The sequence below is a fragment of the Crocuta crocuta genome, unplaced genomic scaffold (assembly GCF_008692635.1).
Source record: "Crocuta crocuta isolate KB4526 unplaced genomic scaffold, BGI_CrCroc_1.0 scaffold13, whole genome shotgun sequence".
Classification (NCBI taxonomy): Eukaryota; Metazoa; Chordata; class Mammalia; order Carnivora; family Hyaenidae; genus Crocuta; species Crocuta crocuta.
The window spans coordinates 5,102,223-5,119,754 of NW_027530007.1; the positions used below are offsets into that span (position 1 = coordinate 5,102,223).

General features: G+C 60.7%; 1 protein-coding gene across 1 annotated transcript in view; it reads right to left on the reverse strand.

The window, feature by feature from the left end:
• The window catches only part of ESPN (espin), a gene marked incomplete at its 5' end in the record, with an annotated part of 28,677 nt that extends 11,147 nt beyond the window's left edge, over nucleotides 1-17,530 (reverse strand). Inside the window, 7 exon segments of the mRNA XM_077763984.1 lie at nucleotides 3-122; nucleotides 1,120-1,321; nucleotides 3,857-3,933; nucleotides 3,936-4,303; nucleotides 14,325-14,518; nucleotides 17,302-17,368; nucleotides 17,370-17,530. Coding sequence (XP_077620110.1) covers nucleotides 3-122; nucleotides 1,120-1,321; nucleotides 3,857-3,933; nucleotides 3,936-4,303; nucleotides 14,325-14,518; nucleotides 17,302-17,368; nucleotides 17,370-17,530 — 1,189 coding nt within the window.
• Between the last annotated feature and the right edge of the window lie 2 nt (nucleotides 17,531-17,532).

Below are 17,532 nucleotides of genomic sequence, written 5' to 3' on the forward strand. Positions count from 1 at the left end.
AGGGGGTGGCGGTGGTGGTGGTGGCGGTGTGGTTTTGTTCATCTTGCCCGGGGGTCGGCCCAGCTCGGGGCTCAGCATGTCCACATAGCTCTGTATATCTGCCGCTCTTGAACTGGCAAGGCCTGCGGAGGGAGGGAAGGTGGGGTGTGGGGGTTTGCAGACAGGCTGTCCCCCAGGACTGAGACCCTCTTCCACCCAGAAGCAACTTGCCAAAGGGTGACGTGGGCTTAGGGACACAGCTTCCTACAGCACATTGAGGGCTACCTTGCCCTGCCCTGCCCTCCCGCCTCCCCCAGCCCTGCGTGTGTTTTGAAAAGACCCTGCACTCAAGTTTAGAGAGGAGGCCCCGAGGCGGGGGCTTTCAGCTCCAGGGCCTGCCTGGGGAGCACGGCCACCCAGAGGGTCAAGGTGACATCCTTAGCTCAGACCTCACAGGGAGCGGCAGGAGCCCGGACAGCCAGGCCCCAAGCTGCAGGGCACCCCACCATCTCTGCAGCCACCGCACTGCAGCATGAAGCAGATACGGCAGGTGGCTGGTCACCTAGGCTCAGGGTGTGCTCAGCGCGTGCACACACACACGCCTCACTTCTGTCTAACATTTGTGCATTCGTACCTGTGTAGGTTTGTGAGCATCTGCACATTTCTTTGTGTTTACATCGGTCTGTGGACAAGGGGTGTGTGTGTGCATGTGTGCTTACATGTGTACATGTGCCCCAAGTATGGGACTGGAAGGCTGTGTGACCGCGTAGGTGTGTGCGTGAATCTGCATGGTGTTGGATGTGCGTGCGTAGTGGTGTGCTGTGCGTGCACATGTGCACTCTTGAGCGTGTGTAGGTGTGTGTAAAGTCTGGGGAACGTGGGGGGGTGAGTCATCAGAGGGGGCGCGTGGGTTCTGTCTCAGGGAGAGGACCTGCAGGTGTTCAGGTGTGCTTGTGAGGAGCATGCACCAGGACGCGGGTCACCTGCCCCTCGCCAGGACCAGCGGCCCTTCCTGGGTGGGGACCTGGGCAGCCCCCAGCATCAGCTGTGGGCCAAGGGGGCCCGGGGCTGGGCCCTGGGGCCCAGCGGTCCGTCCCAGTCTGTGCTCCCTCCTCCCTCTTCCCAGCCTGGCCCCCTCACCGCGCGAGGAGCGCTGGCCCTTGATGCTGGAGTGGCTGGAGGAGCAGGAGGCATAGTTGGAGAGGGTGCTGGTGGGCGAGCTGAGGTCGAAGTTCAGCGGCTGGACCGACATTGTGGTGTCGGGTGAAGACATGCCGGAGTCAGGCTGCTTGGTCTCCAGCTCAGCAGACGGATCCCGGGACAGCACACGGTGCTCCACGCTCTGAAAGGGACGGGAGGCAATGGGGTCGACAATGAGGACCAGTGCACTTGGGCCAGGGGCCTGCTCCGATATGTCCTGCTGTGTGGCCCAGGCCAGGCCACTTCTGTCTCGGGGCTCCCACCCCACTATGAGAATGTCTTCCCAGGCTGAGACTCAAGCCCAGCCCCCTAGTAGCAGGACCTCGGGTTCCTGGGGACCTCCTGCCCCAGCCCCTCTTTGGTCAAGGGGGTTGAGAGACCATCAGAAAAGGGGGCCCTGGTCCGGACTCCAAGGGCAAGATTGCGGTGGCACCAGCCTTCTCCTTCCCCGTCAGAGGGATGGGCTCCAGTGTACTTGCAGGGGGGTGGGGACTCAGGAGCTGCAGCTGATGGGAACACCTGGAGCAGTTGGGGTAGGGGAGGCGGGCGGGGCCCCCACAACTTGCAGGAAGGACTAACTTCCCATGACCTGGCCAGCACCCCCGGTCTCTCCTTGCCCTACTGGGACAAATCCCAACACCAGCCCAGCCCATCTCCTGATGGGGCCCTCGGAGAAAGGGCGGGGCCTGGGGTGGCCCAGCTGAGTCTGGCCATGGGCATGCTGTCTGTGCCCCTGCCCACGGGCCTGACCCTCCCGGGATGGGAGCGCGCTGGCGTGGGGGTCCCCTGCTTACATTGCCCATGGTGGCCTTGCTGCCGGCAAGCCTGCTGGCTGGCTCCGTCTGCTGCCTCCTGCCCAGGCCTGCTCCTCCCGGCCCCGCGCCCCCTCCCCTGCCTGAGAAGTGTCACAGGCCCCCTGGGAGCAGGAGGCAAGCCTCGCACCAGGTAACGGCTCAGCAGCCCTGCTCATTGGCCCTGTAATTAGGGGCCCTGTGGGACTGTTTGCCTTTTCTGGGCCAGCATCCTGCGTGGTAGGGATCTGTCTGCTGCAGCTGGGCCTGTCTGGGTGAGGGGGCCAAGGGGCCCGCAGCCCACCCAGTTCAGGGGGGCCGGGCCAGTCTCTGCTGCCTATTCCATGAGGCAAGGGGAAGCATAGGTGCTGGGCTTGGAGGGAGGGGGTGGCCAAAGATGCTCTTTTCTTGGCTGTCAGCAGTGGGCATTGGGGATGCCCAGCCCTGACACCTTGGGTAACAGAGGTTAGGGGCCCAGGCTCTGCAGCCTGGAACGCTGGCTTCAAATGTCACCTCTTCTACTTACTAGCCAAGTGACTTTGGGCAAGCCACCTATCCTTTCTGGACCTGGGGGTCTTTACCTGTCCATGGGGATAACAGTACTTCCTGCCCCTTTAAGGTATGAAGATTTTAAAAGTTAGTGAAGGGCCAGGGCCTGGTAGCCAGTACATGCTATAATGCAATGTCAATATTAGTGTTAATTTACTGTGGAGGTTGAGGTTATGCTCTAGAGCACTGGCAGGCTCTTGCCAGAGTGAGAATTCAAGGAATGGTGTTTATTGCTTATCGCCGCAACTGAAGCTGCCATTTAGGGGGGACGGAGGGGCTGGGGCTTCGTGCCACCTCCCACCCCACCCTCCAAACAGAATCATACGCTCTTTTCAGTGGGTAAGAACCACCTCTGCTACAGGAGTGCCTTTCACAGCACACACCCCTGTTTGTACACCCTGGTGACAGGGTGCTTACTATCTTTTGGACGGTTACTCACTCTGGGTGGCCCTTTTGGCGGGGGGAGCGTTCTTCCTTGGGTCCAGCTGCAGTCTCTGACCCCCGGGCCTAGCTGTGCTCTGGAGTACCCAGAAGCCCGGTGCGTGCACACAGGGCAGACGGTGCTATGGGCAGGAGGCCATCCCACCTTCTCCCCTCCAGACCTCCTTTCCTAGCCTCTCTTCCAGCCAGGGTGCCCCCTAGAGCTGGACCTCCTGAGAGGCACCTGTGAGGCCCACCCTCTGCCCTCCCTCCTGTCCCAAAGCAGGCATTACACCAGATGAGGCAGGGCCCTGGACTTGGAGCCAACCTCACCTGAGCTCAAGTCCCAGTGGGTTGCTTCACAGCTGTGCACCCATAATAAAATAATTTAGAAAGAGTGACAGAAGTTTCCAGTTATGACGTAGCCGTGAAGTGAGCAAACATACGCTGTGGTGGTCGAGACCAGTGGCTCCAAGCCTTGCCACTCAGACTCCACCATTAACAGCTGTGTGACCTTGGGTGAGATGGGGACATGAACACCACCCACCTTAGAGGTGATGGAGAGTTAAGTGAGCTACTACTTGTGGGCTGTAGGCAGGTGAAGGAACTTGACTATTCCCATCGGCATGTAAGTGTCTTGTGATTTCTCCAAGCCTTCCTTCTTACCAGGGGGACACTGGTCCTCTTCCCCTTGACCCTTTTCCTTTACCCCCTCCCCTCTCAATGGTCAGTGGCTCTGGGCTGGGAAGGGTAATGGTCTAGGACACTTCCTCATTGTGTGACCTCGGACAAGGGGCGTCATCTCTGCGAACGTCAGCTTCCTCCGCAGTAAAGGGGGAACACCACCAACCCGTGGGGGCAGGGACGGGGACACGGTGGGGGACGAGATTAAGCCAGGGGCAGCGCCAGGGCCGTACCAGGTTCTCCACCGTGCGCAGGTAGCGGGTGCAGTGGCTGTGGCCGTTGTAGTCCGAGAGGTCGGCCGCCGTGTANTCTCGCCGCCGTGCAGCAGGAGCCAGCTGAGCACTTTGGCGTGGCCGCGGCTGGCCGCGAAGTGCATGGCCGTGGCGCCGTCATTGTCCTGCTCCGACAGGCTCACGTCGGTGCAGCTCACCTGGGCGGGAGGGGGCGGGGAAAAGACGGGCGGAGGCTGGGCGCCGGGCCCCTCCAGGCCCCGCCCCCGTCGCTGCNCCGGGCAGTGGCCCATCTGCGCCGCGGCGTGCAGCGGGGTCATGCCGTCCTGGGCGCTCAGGTGCGGGTCCGCGCCGCACTCCTGCACCAGGTACTGCGTCACCTCCAGGTGGCCCTCCTGGCACGCCAGGTACAGGGGCGTGGCACCGTTCTTTGTTTGGGCATTCACTCCCCTGCGGAGACACAGCACCCACCGCGGGCTCTCAGCGCCCACCTCCCTCCAAAGCCCTCTTACGCCCCTCGAGCTCTTTAGGGGAGCTCTGGAGGGCTGGGAGAGTGGGTTACCCGGTCCCGCTGTACCTGACTCCCTCTGGACACTTGGTCCCGTGCCAGCCTCCCTCTGGCCTGGCCACTCCCTCCAGCGGCCTCCCTTCTGCAGTGTACATCGGACGGAGTTAGTGCCCCTCCTCAGTAAACAGCCCAACCTCTTCACCAAGGTCTACAAGGATGTGGTGAGCTGGCCTCTCCTTACCTTTTTGGCCACACTGAGCCATTGTCACTGTGAGCCCTCAAGTCCCCAACCTTCTGTCTAACCTTTATGCCTTTGATCGGGTCCCTCTCTATCCGGAATGCCCTTCCTTCCTCCTCCCTAGGACTCAGTCCGGACCCCTCCTCAATGAGGCCTGCCCTGATTTCCCCAGGCAGAGCCCGCCTTTCCTACCTCTGTGCCCTGTATGGCCCTGGGCTCACTCCCTGGACCGCCTGTCATGCTCGATTGAACATAACTGACTTTGGCATCTGCCTCCCCTATAAGACTGAATTCCCAGAGGGCAGAGGAGTAGGGTTGCCAGATAAAACACAAGATGCCCTGCTAATTCTGAATTTCAGGTAGACGAGAAATCATCTTCTAGTATAAGTATATCCCAAACAAAGCACGGGACATACTTATACTAAAACATTATTTGTCATGTATCTACACTAAAGTTAGACTGGATATCCTGTTGTCAGTCTGCCGCCTCTGCGGGCGGCCACCATTCACCGAGCCCCTCTGGTGTGCTATGCTATCGGTGGGCAGGTTCTCACTGAATGCCCTAACGTAGGTCCCATTTTGCAGAGGGGCAGTTGAGGCACTGGGGATCTGGGAATCAACCCCACGTGGTGGAGTGCTGCTGGGAAACAGGGAAGCTGGCCCTGCCACTGACGGAGTCTGTTTTGCTGACTTCATAATGGCTGGGGACAGCCCAGGACTCAGTTACCAGAGCTGGACACTAGGCGGAGCCACAATCCAGGAGCAGACAGGACCTGCGTGCCCACCAGCTCCCGGGCTAGTCTCAGAAGCTCTGGGTGGGGGCTGTGCCCCCCTGTGCTGGGTCAGCCCCCTGTGCCCCAGGCAGTCACCGACTTCACCTCTTCCCACCATCTGCCTCCCCAGTCTATCCGCGGGCAACGTCAGTCACACACTCCACATGGCCCTCCCTCATCTAAGTGCTCGCCCGGCTGTCCATCAACACGGGCACCAGGCCACCCAGTCCTCCTCTATCTGCCCAGTCACCCCTGACATGACGGTCCCTTTCCTTCACACACTCCTTGGAGCCCCCCAGCTGACTTCTCCCCATCCCTAAAACCCTGGTCCCTGTCCACGTCCCTGACCCCTGACCCCAGGCCACCTGGAGCCCCCCACTGGGCGCCTCCCTGCTCTCTCCTTACTCCCAACACGGGCACCTCCTCCCTAGACACAGAGCTGCCATTTTCTAGGGCTGACGCAGAGCGTGGCATTTACACACTTGGGGTGGGACGCAGACCGCGCTGGCTGCCCTCCGTTACCAGACCCGTGTTGGGGGAATGGTGCTCATGAGCCGACAGGGCACACGGTGACAGACTCATCCACACGCCTCTCCCCAGGAACACGCTGGCTTGTGGCCACCAGCCTCCACGCCCCAGTGCCATCGTCACCCCCCCACATTCACATACTGATGTGACAGTAACAGCCTGCTTAATATTTCATGACCGACACTCAGTGGCCTGAATTATTCACCCTGTAACCAAGGCCCAGTGAGTGCTGGGGTCCTGGGGATCAGAGGCTGAGGGGGGCCACCACCCAGGACCCACTGAGACCTCTCTGGGGAGGTCTGAGGCAACGCCCACAACATGGGGCACCAGATCTGCCAGGAGCCCTGCCCTCCCAGCCCCCCCCCCTTTGGCAGCTGTCCACGATCCAGGGGTGGCCAGCCCGCCTGGGAAGGTCTGAGAAGGTCTGAGAAGCTGGCACAGAGCAGGACCTGAGCAGGGGCCGGCCAGTGGCTGACACTCCCCACTGGAGTCCCTGGAACAGAGTAAGTGCTCAGTAAATGTTCCAGCTTGTCACCCTTACTGTTAGTACTTCAGTCTCTGCAATCCTGGAGCCACAGCCTCCGGCCCAGGGGACCCCAGCACAATGGGGCAGGGATGCTGATGGCCAGGGTGGGAGAGAGGGTCCCTGGCCTTGACACTCTTCTACTCTGGCCTGGAGGCAAGAAGGGCGGGGGCACCCTCATGCTCACTGGGGGAAATTATAAACATCTGGATGAGCCCAAGGAGCAAACTTAATTAATTGAGATGGAGAGAGATGAATATATAATAGTAGTAATGATAACAGATACGGTGATAGCAGGTACCGTTTACCAAAGGGCTGGCCTGTTTCAGGCACTGTGACGCGCACAGAGCTTTCTCGCCTAGTCCTCTCGGCGACGGATGGGGTGCTCGCATTGTTACCTTTTTCAGATGAGGAAACTGCGAAGAAGCCTAAGGCCACTGGATGAGAGGCCGGCAGAGAAAGACCTGCGTATAAGGGGGACTGAGGGGGGCACCTGGGGGGCTCAGTCGGTGAAGCGTCTGACTTCAGCTCAGGTCATGATCTCATGGGTCGTGAGTTCAAGCCCCGCCTCGGGCTCTGAGCTGACAGTGTGGAGCCTGCTTGGGATTCTCTTCCCCCACCCTCCCGTCCCTGCCCTACTCACGCTGTCTCTGTCTCTCTCAAAATAAATAAACTTAAAAAATTAAAAAAAAAAGAGGAACTTGGGGTGTGAGCCCCGCCAAGCTGTGTCATGGTCTTGCCTCTTTGTTCTCAAAGCCATCTGCAGAGGGGACAGTGATCGCCCAGGAGACACGGTTGGAGACCCCTCAGCACAGGCCTGTCACCAGGCATGAGCCTGAAACCGTTGCTATATTTTGGGACCCCTCCTCCCTGAGCCTCTGTGGGGACACTGCTGGGCTGGGGTGTCCAGCTTGGCCCAGCCCAGGTCAGGCCAGGCATCGGTTCCGCTGTGGAGAGTCACCCAGAGGACAGGGGTGAGGTCTGGGGGGGGCACTTCTGGCCTCAGGATCCCACCTGCTCTAACCCATCAGGTTCTCGCCAAAGTGACGAGGGTAACCACTCCGGTTCCAGCCCCTGTCCTTGGCCCTGGCCTCCAGCCACCTCCCTGACTCTGTAGCTCACTGGGTGGGACCCTAGTGAGTTCTTAAGCTCCTGAGCCTCAGTTTCCAGAGATGGAAAATGGGCATCATAACCGTCCTGCATCTCCTTGCCTCTTACGAGAGAAGGGACGAGGGAAGCTTTGGAAGGGCGCACATTTCCTAGGCTGCTCTCTGCTTCCTGATGCAGCAGCCATATTCTGACTGGCCGACCCTCTCACCCACCCACTGGGTCTCAACTGTCACTCCCTGTGGCCAACCCCAGGGGCTGGCCATGCTCCTCTGACTTGGCCCTTCCCTAGCCTGTGCCCCTCCCCCGTCTCCGGAACACCTCTTGGCTTCCTGGACCAGCTGCTGACTCATCCGCCAAGCCTCCTACACCTTCTTGGCTGGGTCCTGGCCTTCACCTGACCTCCAAATGTGTGGGTCCCCCAGGGCTTCTTTTTAAAAATTTTTTAATGTTTATTCATTTTTGAGAGAGAGAGAGGGATAGAGTGAAGCAGGGGAGGGGCAGAGGGAGAGGGAGACAGATAATCTGAAGCAGCTCCAGGCTCTGAGCTGTCAGCACGGAGCCCGACACGGGGCCCGAACTCACAAACTGAGATCATGACCTAAGTCGAAGTCGGGCGCTTAACTGACTGGGCCACCCAGGAGCCCCAGGGCCTCCTTTCTGAACAGTCTCCCTACCAGTGGGGTCATCCACTTCCAGGGTCAAAGGCCACCTGCACCCCCGTGCTCCTCTCTAGCTTGGACCGGGAATCTCGATCTGGCCCCCACCTCCACCCACCGCCCAGGCCTCTGGAACTTTGCGTGCCCAGAGCAGATCTCTTGCCTTTCTGCCTCAACCCTCCCCAGCTTTCCAACACCCATCGTGGTAAAGGACGCCACACTACCCTCCCTTGAGCCCAAGCTCTAGGAGTCTTTGGAAATCCCCAACGCTCGACCTCCTTATGGGTCTGAAACTCCCTAGCAACAATCACATAAATGGTATTTCTTCCTCAGTGGAAAAGAGGGGACGCGAGTGAACTGCAACAACACAGCGAAAGTGGAACGCTGGCTGGAAATCTGCGTCCGAGACTGGCGCCAGCTTGCTCCTGCCCGCCCCATAAGCAGCAAGGAGCAACCTGCCCACGGAACAGACCAGATCAGGTCCAAGAGCAGCATTTCTGGTGGCCTCTCCCTTTGCCAATAATTTCTGCTCCAAGGAAGGCCAGGAAGGAGCTAATCTTACGAGGACCAGACGTTAAGGCCGCCCTGGATAAAAGTCACAGATCCTTTGGTGGCTCTACCTCTCTTATTCTCCACTCACGCCTTCTGGCTTATTTGAAAAGATCCCAAATTAGGCCTGGCGCAGGGAAGAAACACAGTTATGATTTGAGGAAGGTTCTAGAACAGTCAGCTTTACGCCCAATCCATCTGCAAGCCGCGCTGAAATACCCTTCCCTGCAACTCTCCCAGCCTTCCAGGCCTTCCTTCTGGTTCTCGGTGAAGCCAGACCTGATCGCAGCCTCTGCCTCTGCTGATGCGCCTACTGCAAGGCTGCCACGCCACATTTCTGCAGGGCTGGCCCCTCCTTTTTATCAGGTCTCAGATCAGCTCTCACCTGCTCTAGGAGGCCTTCCTTGACTCCCTCACTTTATTTATTTTGTGTGTGTGTGTGTGTTTTTAATGATTTTATTTTTGGGGCGCCTGGGTGGCTCAGTCAGTTGAGCGTCTGACTTCAGCTCAGGTCATGATCTCACGGTTCGTGGGTTCGAGCCCCGCGTTGGGCTCTGTGCTGACAGCTAGCTCAGAGCCTGGAGTCTGTTTCAGATTCTGTGTCTCCCTCTCTCTCTGACCTCCCCTGCTCACGCTGTCTCTCTCTCTCTCAGAAATAAATAAAAAAAATTTTTTTTAAAAATAAAAAGATTTTAAGTAATCTCTATACCCAACGGGGAGCTCAAACTCACGACTGAGATCAAGAGTCACAAACTCCACCGACAGAGCCAGCCAGGTTCCCCTTGACCCCCTCAATTTAAAGAAAACCCCATCGGTTTTACCAAACTACCCCATTTTGCTTTATTCACTCGTCACTGGATGTCTTGTGTGCCTATTTGGTTCAATCCGGGGACCCAGGTCACCAAGCTGCCACATGTCATGAAAAGAGCAGACCCCCCGCCGTCCCAGAGCTTGGGTCCCCTGTGGCTCCCGGAGGGCAAGCCAACACACATGCAAAGGAACTTCTCTGAACGAGGCACTTGCACCCCACCTGTCCCCTGGTTTGCCCTGGAGCCCCCTGGAAGGTTGGCTCGAAGAAGCTGCAAGGGGTCATGACACCCCAGGCCCTGATGGGGCGCCCTGCTGCTCATTGTTGAGTGAGTAACTGAGGGGGTGAGTGAGGTGGGCAGCCGGGCAGGGAGTTCTGTGAGGTCCCCTTGCGTGTGGCCTCAGCTGGTCTGTTTGCCAGGTGGCTCCAGGGAGGCCCAGCTCAGAGCGCCATCTGAGGTCACCCGCAGTGAGCTGCACGCGGGGTCGGACAAGCCCCCGGGCTTCCAGCCTCCTCACGCATCCGACCAAAATTGAGTGTGTGTCAGGCACTGGGCCTACGGGAGTGGGGAAGACAGGGTCTGCTCTCACCGGTCGGGGCGCTGCAGCCAGAGAATGCCCGAGAACGTAATGTCAGGGGACTGGGGGGCGCTGGGAAAATCAAGGAGGGTGAGGAAGACCTGTGAGCTGCTGGGCAAGACACGCCGTGAAGGAGGCCGTGGGCAGGCCTTGTGGAGAAGTGGGGGTGGAGCCAAGCCTCCAAGTTAGACAGAGGGTTCCGGGTGGCAGGAGCAGCCGGTGCGAGGCTTACCGGCCCGCTGGAGGAGCCGCAAGGAGGCCTGGGAGGTGGAACGGAGTGTGGACGGGGGAGCGGCTGGAGGTGAGGCATGCGGGGTGGGCCAGAGAGGGGGCGGCCCTGGGCCATGGTAAGGAAATGGCCTTCCCTATCAGGGGCCAGTCCAGGGATCTGACCTGCATTCTCAAAGGTGGGCAGAGCTGGACAGGAAGAGGGCAAGGGCCAGGGCAGGGGGACCTGAGAGATTAGGGGCTGGACCGGGAATGGGAGACAGACACGGAGAGGGGATACGGTTTGGTCAAGGCCACACACGGAACGGGGCGGGGGGCAGGGGGAGCCGGTGGGGCCTCAGCTGCTCAGTTAGCCTCTCTGAGACACCACTTCTGTATCTGTCAACACCGTGCTGCAGGGACGTTTGTTTACTCACTGTTGTACTCCTGGCACATAAAATATTATCTGGCACAGGGACCCCGGGTGGCGCAGTTGGTTGAGCATCCAACTCTTGATTTCGGCTCAGGTCATGATCTCATGGTTCATGGGACTGAAACCCCACGTTGGGCTCCAAGCTGAGTGTGGACCTTGGTTAAGATTCTCTGTCTATCTCTCTCTTTCTCTGTCTGCCCCTCCCCCTTACTTGCATTCCTTCTCTCTCTAGAAAGAAAGAGTGCAAGAGAGAGAGGGAGAAGGGGAGAGAGGGAGAGAGAAAGAAGGAAGGGGAAAGAGGAAGGAAGGGAGGGAGGGAGGAAAGAAGGAAAGAAAGAAAAAAGAAAAAAGAAGGAAGGAAGGAAGGAAGGAAAGAATATTGCCTGGCACAAAGTAGATACTCAATAAACATTAGCTGAATAACTCAATCTGCAGTCAAATGCTCAGTGGTAACTGAGCCCTACCCCCTGAATAACTCAATCTATAAACTGGGCTCGTTACAGACTACTGCCTACGGTGGTTATAAGGCTCAAACTACCGTGGGGTGCTAGGCACTTAGTAAGCACTCAGCAGGTTGGAGCTCATCCGGGTTTACCCTCACCCCTGGCCAGCACACTTCCAATCTCAGCCCCGGGGTAGGGGAGGCCTCAGGCGAAGGAGACACTTGCAGAGAGGTGGAATTGATGCAAATCTTTGGACAGATTGATTTTCCAGTTTGCTCTGACAGGCAGAGCACAGGAGCCCCAGACGAAGGAAGAGCCCAGAGCCTCGCCGCCCTCACTATTCTCCCCAGCCTCCAAACTCAAGCCCAAGGGTCCGAGCTGAGCCTGGGGCTCCCCTCTGGCTGCATAGACCCCAGGTGAGCACACGGTGGAGGCCAAGCAGGCGCAAGGTCGTTCCTGGGCCCCAGCACCCCACTGGCAAGATGGTCAGCACTCCGAGGCGACACATCGTTTGCCCCTCCTCCTTCCGCCCCGACTGGAGGTCTGGATCCCTGGGTCCCCTCTCCCAACCACTAGTGCCCCTGGCCAGGAGGGTAGATGCTCCTGACCATCTCCCGCAGACCCAGTCCCTGCCAGCCTCCATGCTGCCAGCTTGAGGACCCTCTTTCTGCGGTGAGCTTCCCCATGGGAAAATAGCCCCCAGAGGCCACTGTAGCAATCCCTCCACTGGAAGAATTTGCCCAATGGATCAGGATACCCTGGAGGAGAGGCAGGAGGGTGCAGGGTGTCCCTGCAATCTCAAGCCTTTTCTAACACCCTAAGGTGCAGCCTGGCATTAGCAAGGCCTCCCTGAGGCTGTCCAGGCCTCCCGCTCCTCCGCAGCTCGGCACTGCCGTGGCTGCTGCCCACAGCCTCCCTGGGCAGGATCGAGTTTCTCACTGGTAGGTCTGGGAGCCCTTCCTCCCTCACCAACCACCAGGGAGAGCTGAGCCCTTGTGAATAATTCACTGTGCTTCACAGCAGGCCGGGGAGGCTCACGAGAGTGAAAAGCACGGAGCCACAGCCCCCACAGCCAGGCCGCCAGGGGCTCCGGGTTGAGTGAGCCCCGTGGCCTGGGGCAGCCTGAGCCTCTGGCCTCTCCATGCCGGGCCTTGGAGACAGGAGTCCCCTCGAGATAGGAGTCTAAATGGGCACTGACCTCCACACCCCAGCAGCCCCCCTCAATTCCCAGCCGCCCCCTCCCGCCCGAGGCAAGCACACAAAAGCATCTTCTTATCAGCCAAGTCACATGCTGCAGCGGGAATGGACCCAAGGCCTCTGACCACCTCTGGGAGGTTCACAGAGGCCTCCGAGGGGCTGATGGCGCATCAGCCCAGGCCATCTGGACTCCGAGTTGGCACCAGGGCCCAATCACAGCCAGCACCTGGCATGGCCTGGGAGGGGTGAGGGCTCCCAAGGCCCCGAGCCCGCGTGATGGTGCTTCGTGGCACAGCCGGTCTTCCCAAGGTCAGGATCGCAGCCCATGGAGGGCTCCAGCTCATCCCAGGCCCCAGGCTTTTTGGTGAGGGGGGTTGAGGGGCCAGCCTGGGGTTCCCCACCCCACCAGTTCCTCATCAGCGCTTCCGGGGCTGGGTTTAGAGCCCTCTCTCAGTTTACACCGCTTGGGCTAAGTTGGCATTACCATTAGCCTGGCTTTGGGGGGCGCATTACATGTGCTGAGGAAGGCTGATGGGTGCAGAAGGGTGGCCACGGCCCACTCGTCCCCTCTGGGGACCTCAGTGTCCTCTGTGTTACGTGAGGAGGGTGGGATAGGAGCATTCGAGTCAGCGCAGTGGGACGGCAGGCGTGTCACAGCTGCCACTGCCCAGCCCCAGGCTGGACAGTCCAAGTCGGGGATTTGGGACCAGGCCCCCTGGTCGTGCTGCTGATGGTGCCAGGGCGGGAGCCTGCACTCAAGGGTCCCTCCCCCTAAATCCCAAGGACTGACGTGACCCAGGACCTAGCTTGTGCAGAAGCAGAGAAGTCATGCTCACACGGCCTGCAGGGAGGGCGGTGAGAGGTCCCGGGCTCGCCTGCTGGGCTCCCGCCAACCAAACCCGGCAGTGCCTGCGGGCTGAGCTCTGGGGGGGGGGGGGGGGGGGGGGGNTGCGGCCAGCCTGCCATGGGGCCATGGGGCCTGGGCTGCTCTCCGGCCCCCTCCCTGGCAGCCAGTGACCCCGCAGGCTCCCTCAGGAGTGGAGCCAGTGGTGAGGCTCCCCCTCTGACCTCCAGGCTGCGCTCCTCCTGAGGCTCGGTCTTCTGTCACCACTTACGCCCCAGGCCCCCACGTGGACTGACAAAGGTCACTGATGCGAGCCCCCATTTGTCAGACAGTCCCACTCCCCTGAGACAGCCCCCCAGGACCCCTGCTTCCCCTGAGGGTCACCTAATACCCGGCTCCCTCCGTCCCCCGGGACCTCCCAGGACCCCCTGCTCTGCACTGAGCCCATTCTTCTGCCTGCCCCCACCCCACCCCGGGGAGCCCCCAGCCCACTGCTCAGCGGCTCTCTCAGACCTGCCACTTGGGCTGAGGACCCCCGGAGGATGGGGGGGCCCCACTTCCCTTGGTAGTGGGAATGGGCTGAGGGGCCACAGGAAATGACAGGTTGCCCTCTGGATGGCCTCTCAGGGGGCTGTGGGGCTAGGAGGGGGGAGGCTCCTCCTCCTTCTTGACTAGCGGTCTAGGAAGCTCTCTCATATCTTCATCCCTACTCCCCCCGACCATTAGAATAGTCTTGCAAATTGGCACAGGCCAGAGCTCCAGAGAGCTTCCTGGGTGGGCAGGCTTCCTGGAGAGGAGCGTGTGATCTGGGTCCACACGCCCAGCCACCCTGGGGGCAGCTGTGTGCTGGGGGAGCATCTGCTTGCAAAGCTCTGGGGCAAGTGGCTGTGGGCCGCCTGCCAGGAAGGGAAAAATTTCAGCCTGGGTGGGAGCTGTCTCCGGCCCCGGCCTCTGGCCACTGGGGTGGCCCAGAAGCGGTGACTCCCCTGGAAAGCGGGAGGGGCAGATTTCAGGCATTCCCCGGAGCCCCGCCCACAGCACCCGAAGAGTGAGGGGAGGAAGAGGGTCGTCCTTACTCAGGATAGTGCCCGATGAGAAGCCTTAGGGAGGGGAAGTCTCCTTTGGCGGCAGCGTAGTGGACAGCCAGGGCGCCTGTGTCTGTGGTCGCGGTGGCATCCCCACCGCCATGACGCAGTAGCCATTCCACCAACTCAGGGTGGCCGAAGCGGGCAGCCAGGTGCAGGACTGTGGCACCAGAATTGTCTTTGTCCTGTGGGAGAAGAGCGCGTTACTCCTGGGGCCTTGTCCTCACGTGCTCAGGCCACATCTTGCATCCGGCCAGCCACGGGGGCCGTTCTGTCCTTGGGCACCTAACCGGCCCTCAGTTCATAAGCGGCACGCCCATGCCATCCATGCCGGGCTTCCTGGGGCCTGCACGTCATGGCTGGGAACTGCTTGCATAGAGCAGGCTTTCAGAACATGGCACTCGCGTCCTCCCTGCAAGAGAAACTGTCCCCCCCACCCCCCCGATGCTCTGGGAACGCCTGAAGGAGTGAGCAAGGGTGGCTGGGGCAGGAAGGGTGGGCTGCTGAGGCTCTGCCCGGCTAGCATCAGGATGGTGGGCGCAGCCCCTGCATCTAGCCCTTGGCCTCCCCTCCCCCTCTCCAGGTGTCACATGAGAAAAGGCCTCCAGCTTGGTGTACCTCCAATAACCCAACATCAGTGCAGTGAACTGCCCCCCCAGCCCCCCAGCAGACTCCTGGCTCCTGGCCCAGGGAACAGGCTGTGTTCTTGCTCTGTGGGGGAGGAAGCTTCCGGGTACCGGTGGCAGGGCCTGGACTGTCGGCCAGTGGTTGGCAGGTGTGGGCTCGAGGTGGCCCCTGAGAGGGGCTTGGGTAGGACACCCGCCCAGGCATCCCCGAGGGGGCAGGCTGATGGTCAGGGGCCCAGAAGTACTAACTGTGTCATCTGTGAACATCCAGATGTGTGCGTCTGTGGCGGGAGGGGGTGGGCAGGTGCCGCTGATGTTCGCCTGGGCGGGAGGAGGGGAGTCACCGAGAACCCAGAAGTCTGAACTCAGAGGCTGGCGAGTGCGGGAGCGTGGCCACCAGCGGGAGTGGGAGCCCAGCACGGACTCCCTGCGCCGAGCACGCGGGATAATGGGGACGCAGGCAGGGAGGGGGGCAAGGGCACAGGGAAGGAGACGCAGGAGCAGGGAGAGGTGGGTGTGGCTTCCTAGGGTCAAGGAAGGGAGGCCCCTCTGGCCAGAGAGAGGCGCCGTGGGGACAGGCGTGGCCAAGGAGGCTTGAGGAAGGTGAATCGCAGAGGCCCTTATAAGACGGGCGAAAGGAAAAGAGGCCACAGAGAGCACAGGGACCACCACCTGTAAGTCAGCAGCCAGCTGTGGGGGCGGCTGTGGGGCTGGGAAGGAGGCAGGAAGAAGGTGAGGGAGGCCACGGAGGCAGCTGAACACAGCATCTACAGTCTGTATGCCGGACCACCCAGGCAGGCCCTGAAGATGGGTTCAGTCTGTCCCCCTGAGCCCGGACCTCTGGGTGGGGGTCGGGGGGTAGACAGTAAGGAGAGAACCCGGGCCCACGGGCTCTGGCCTGGCCGCAAGGCCCCAACAGCTGTGCAGGCCCCAGGAGCCTCACGTGCTGCGGCCGGCACCCTAAAGCTGCTTATCTGTCTGGGCTGAGGAGGGCCAGGGATCAAGGTCATCCTCTCCGCTCACGCACTTCCGCCCCCAGCACCCAAGCTTGCCGGGGCTCGAGGGAGGGAGACTTGATAAGCTAGGCAAAGGCCTAGTTCCTCTGCCTCCTCTGCAGTGGGCAGGGAGGCTTCTGGCCAAGGTTGGACACAGGGGCGAGGGAGGCATGCCACCTCCCGAAAGAGTGGGTGTGGACCGCGTGCCAGGAAGTCCCGATAACAGAGCCAGCAGGCAGATCAGCAATCCGCCCATCTCCCAGCAAGGGTAGGAAGGGGGGCCTTGCCATCCTGAGGGAGGGTCTGGTCATCCTGAGGGTACAACCAGCCAGCTCTGGGTCACCCCATCTCCTCTCCTTCCACATCCAGTGAACCCAGCGGTCTTGTTAATTGGGAAATCAGTGCTGGTTCCTCCCTCCAGCGGCTTTTCCCCGCAACTAGAATATCATCCAAATTCCTGGCCGCAGCCTGTGGTGGCTTCGCCCAGCCTCCTCCCCCCCACCCCCAAGTATGCCTTCCTCCTTGCTGTTTCTGCAACAGGGCAAGACTGTGTATGCCTGAGGGCTTTGCACTTCTTGTTCTTTGCTCTTAGAACTCTCTGATCCGGCGCCTGGTCACCTCCTTCTCATCATCCAGGACTCCCTGCAGAGGTCACTCATTCCTAGCCACCTGGCCCAAGCAGCTAGCTCCCTGACACCCCGCTGCATGGTCCAGCAAGACCTGAGGGCACCTGGGTTTGCTCTCCATTGCCCCCGTGGACTGGCAGTTCCAGGAGGTCAGGAGCGCTCCTGAGTCCCCAAGCCCAGCACCTGCTGGATGCTCTACTGCCAGCAGGAGGTAGCAGCAGAGATACACAGCAGGGCCCCGGCTGCCTCCTCCTCCAGCTCAGGAGGGGAGGGCTTGCNCCCATCACCACGCTCCCCCATGCCCTGGCCTCGGGGACACCTGCATCTCTGTCTGGGGTGGGCTGTACACTTTGCCCACCCTTTTCTAGACCTGATCCCAGAAGACCTGGGCTTCTGATTCTGTGCGCCACCTACACTCCAGGGCTCCCCTGGATCAGTGCTTTGCTCCCCTACCCGCCCTCCCTGCCCCTGTCCCAGATTAAATACTGGCCCAGGTAAGCCCAAATCCCTCTGGCTCCCCATTACCCGGTGCTCTTCTAGGCAATGGCCCTGGCTTGCTAAGGCGTCTTCCCGGGACACTCTCGATCCGGAGAGCCCATCCCACCCCAAGCCCTCTGGAAGGAGCCCAATCTCACCCGCCCTTGAGCCAAGGGGGCTCTGGGCCAGAACTCTCCGCCTGGGGAGGAAGCCCCACGGCGCCCAGTGAGCCGCGCGGACCCACCTGCACTCCGCAGCCGCCCTGAGAGAGCAGCCACTGCAGGCAGGAGAGGTGGCCAGTGGCGGCGGCGCGGGGGGGCGGNGGCCTCCTCCACCAGGAAGCGCAGACAGTGCAGCTTGCCCGCGCGGGCCGCGTGGTGCACCGGCAGCGCGTCCAGCGGGTCCCGCTGCGAGGGTCTCAGCTGGCCGGCGGCGTGCAGGGACTTCAGCACGTCCAGTTCGCCCTGCCGCGCCG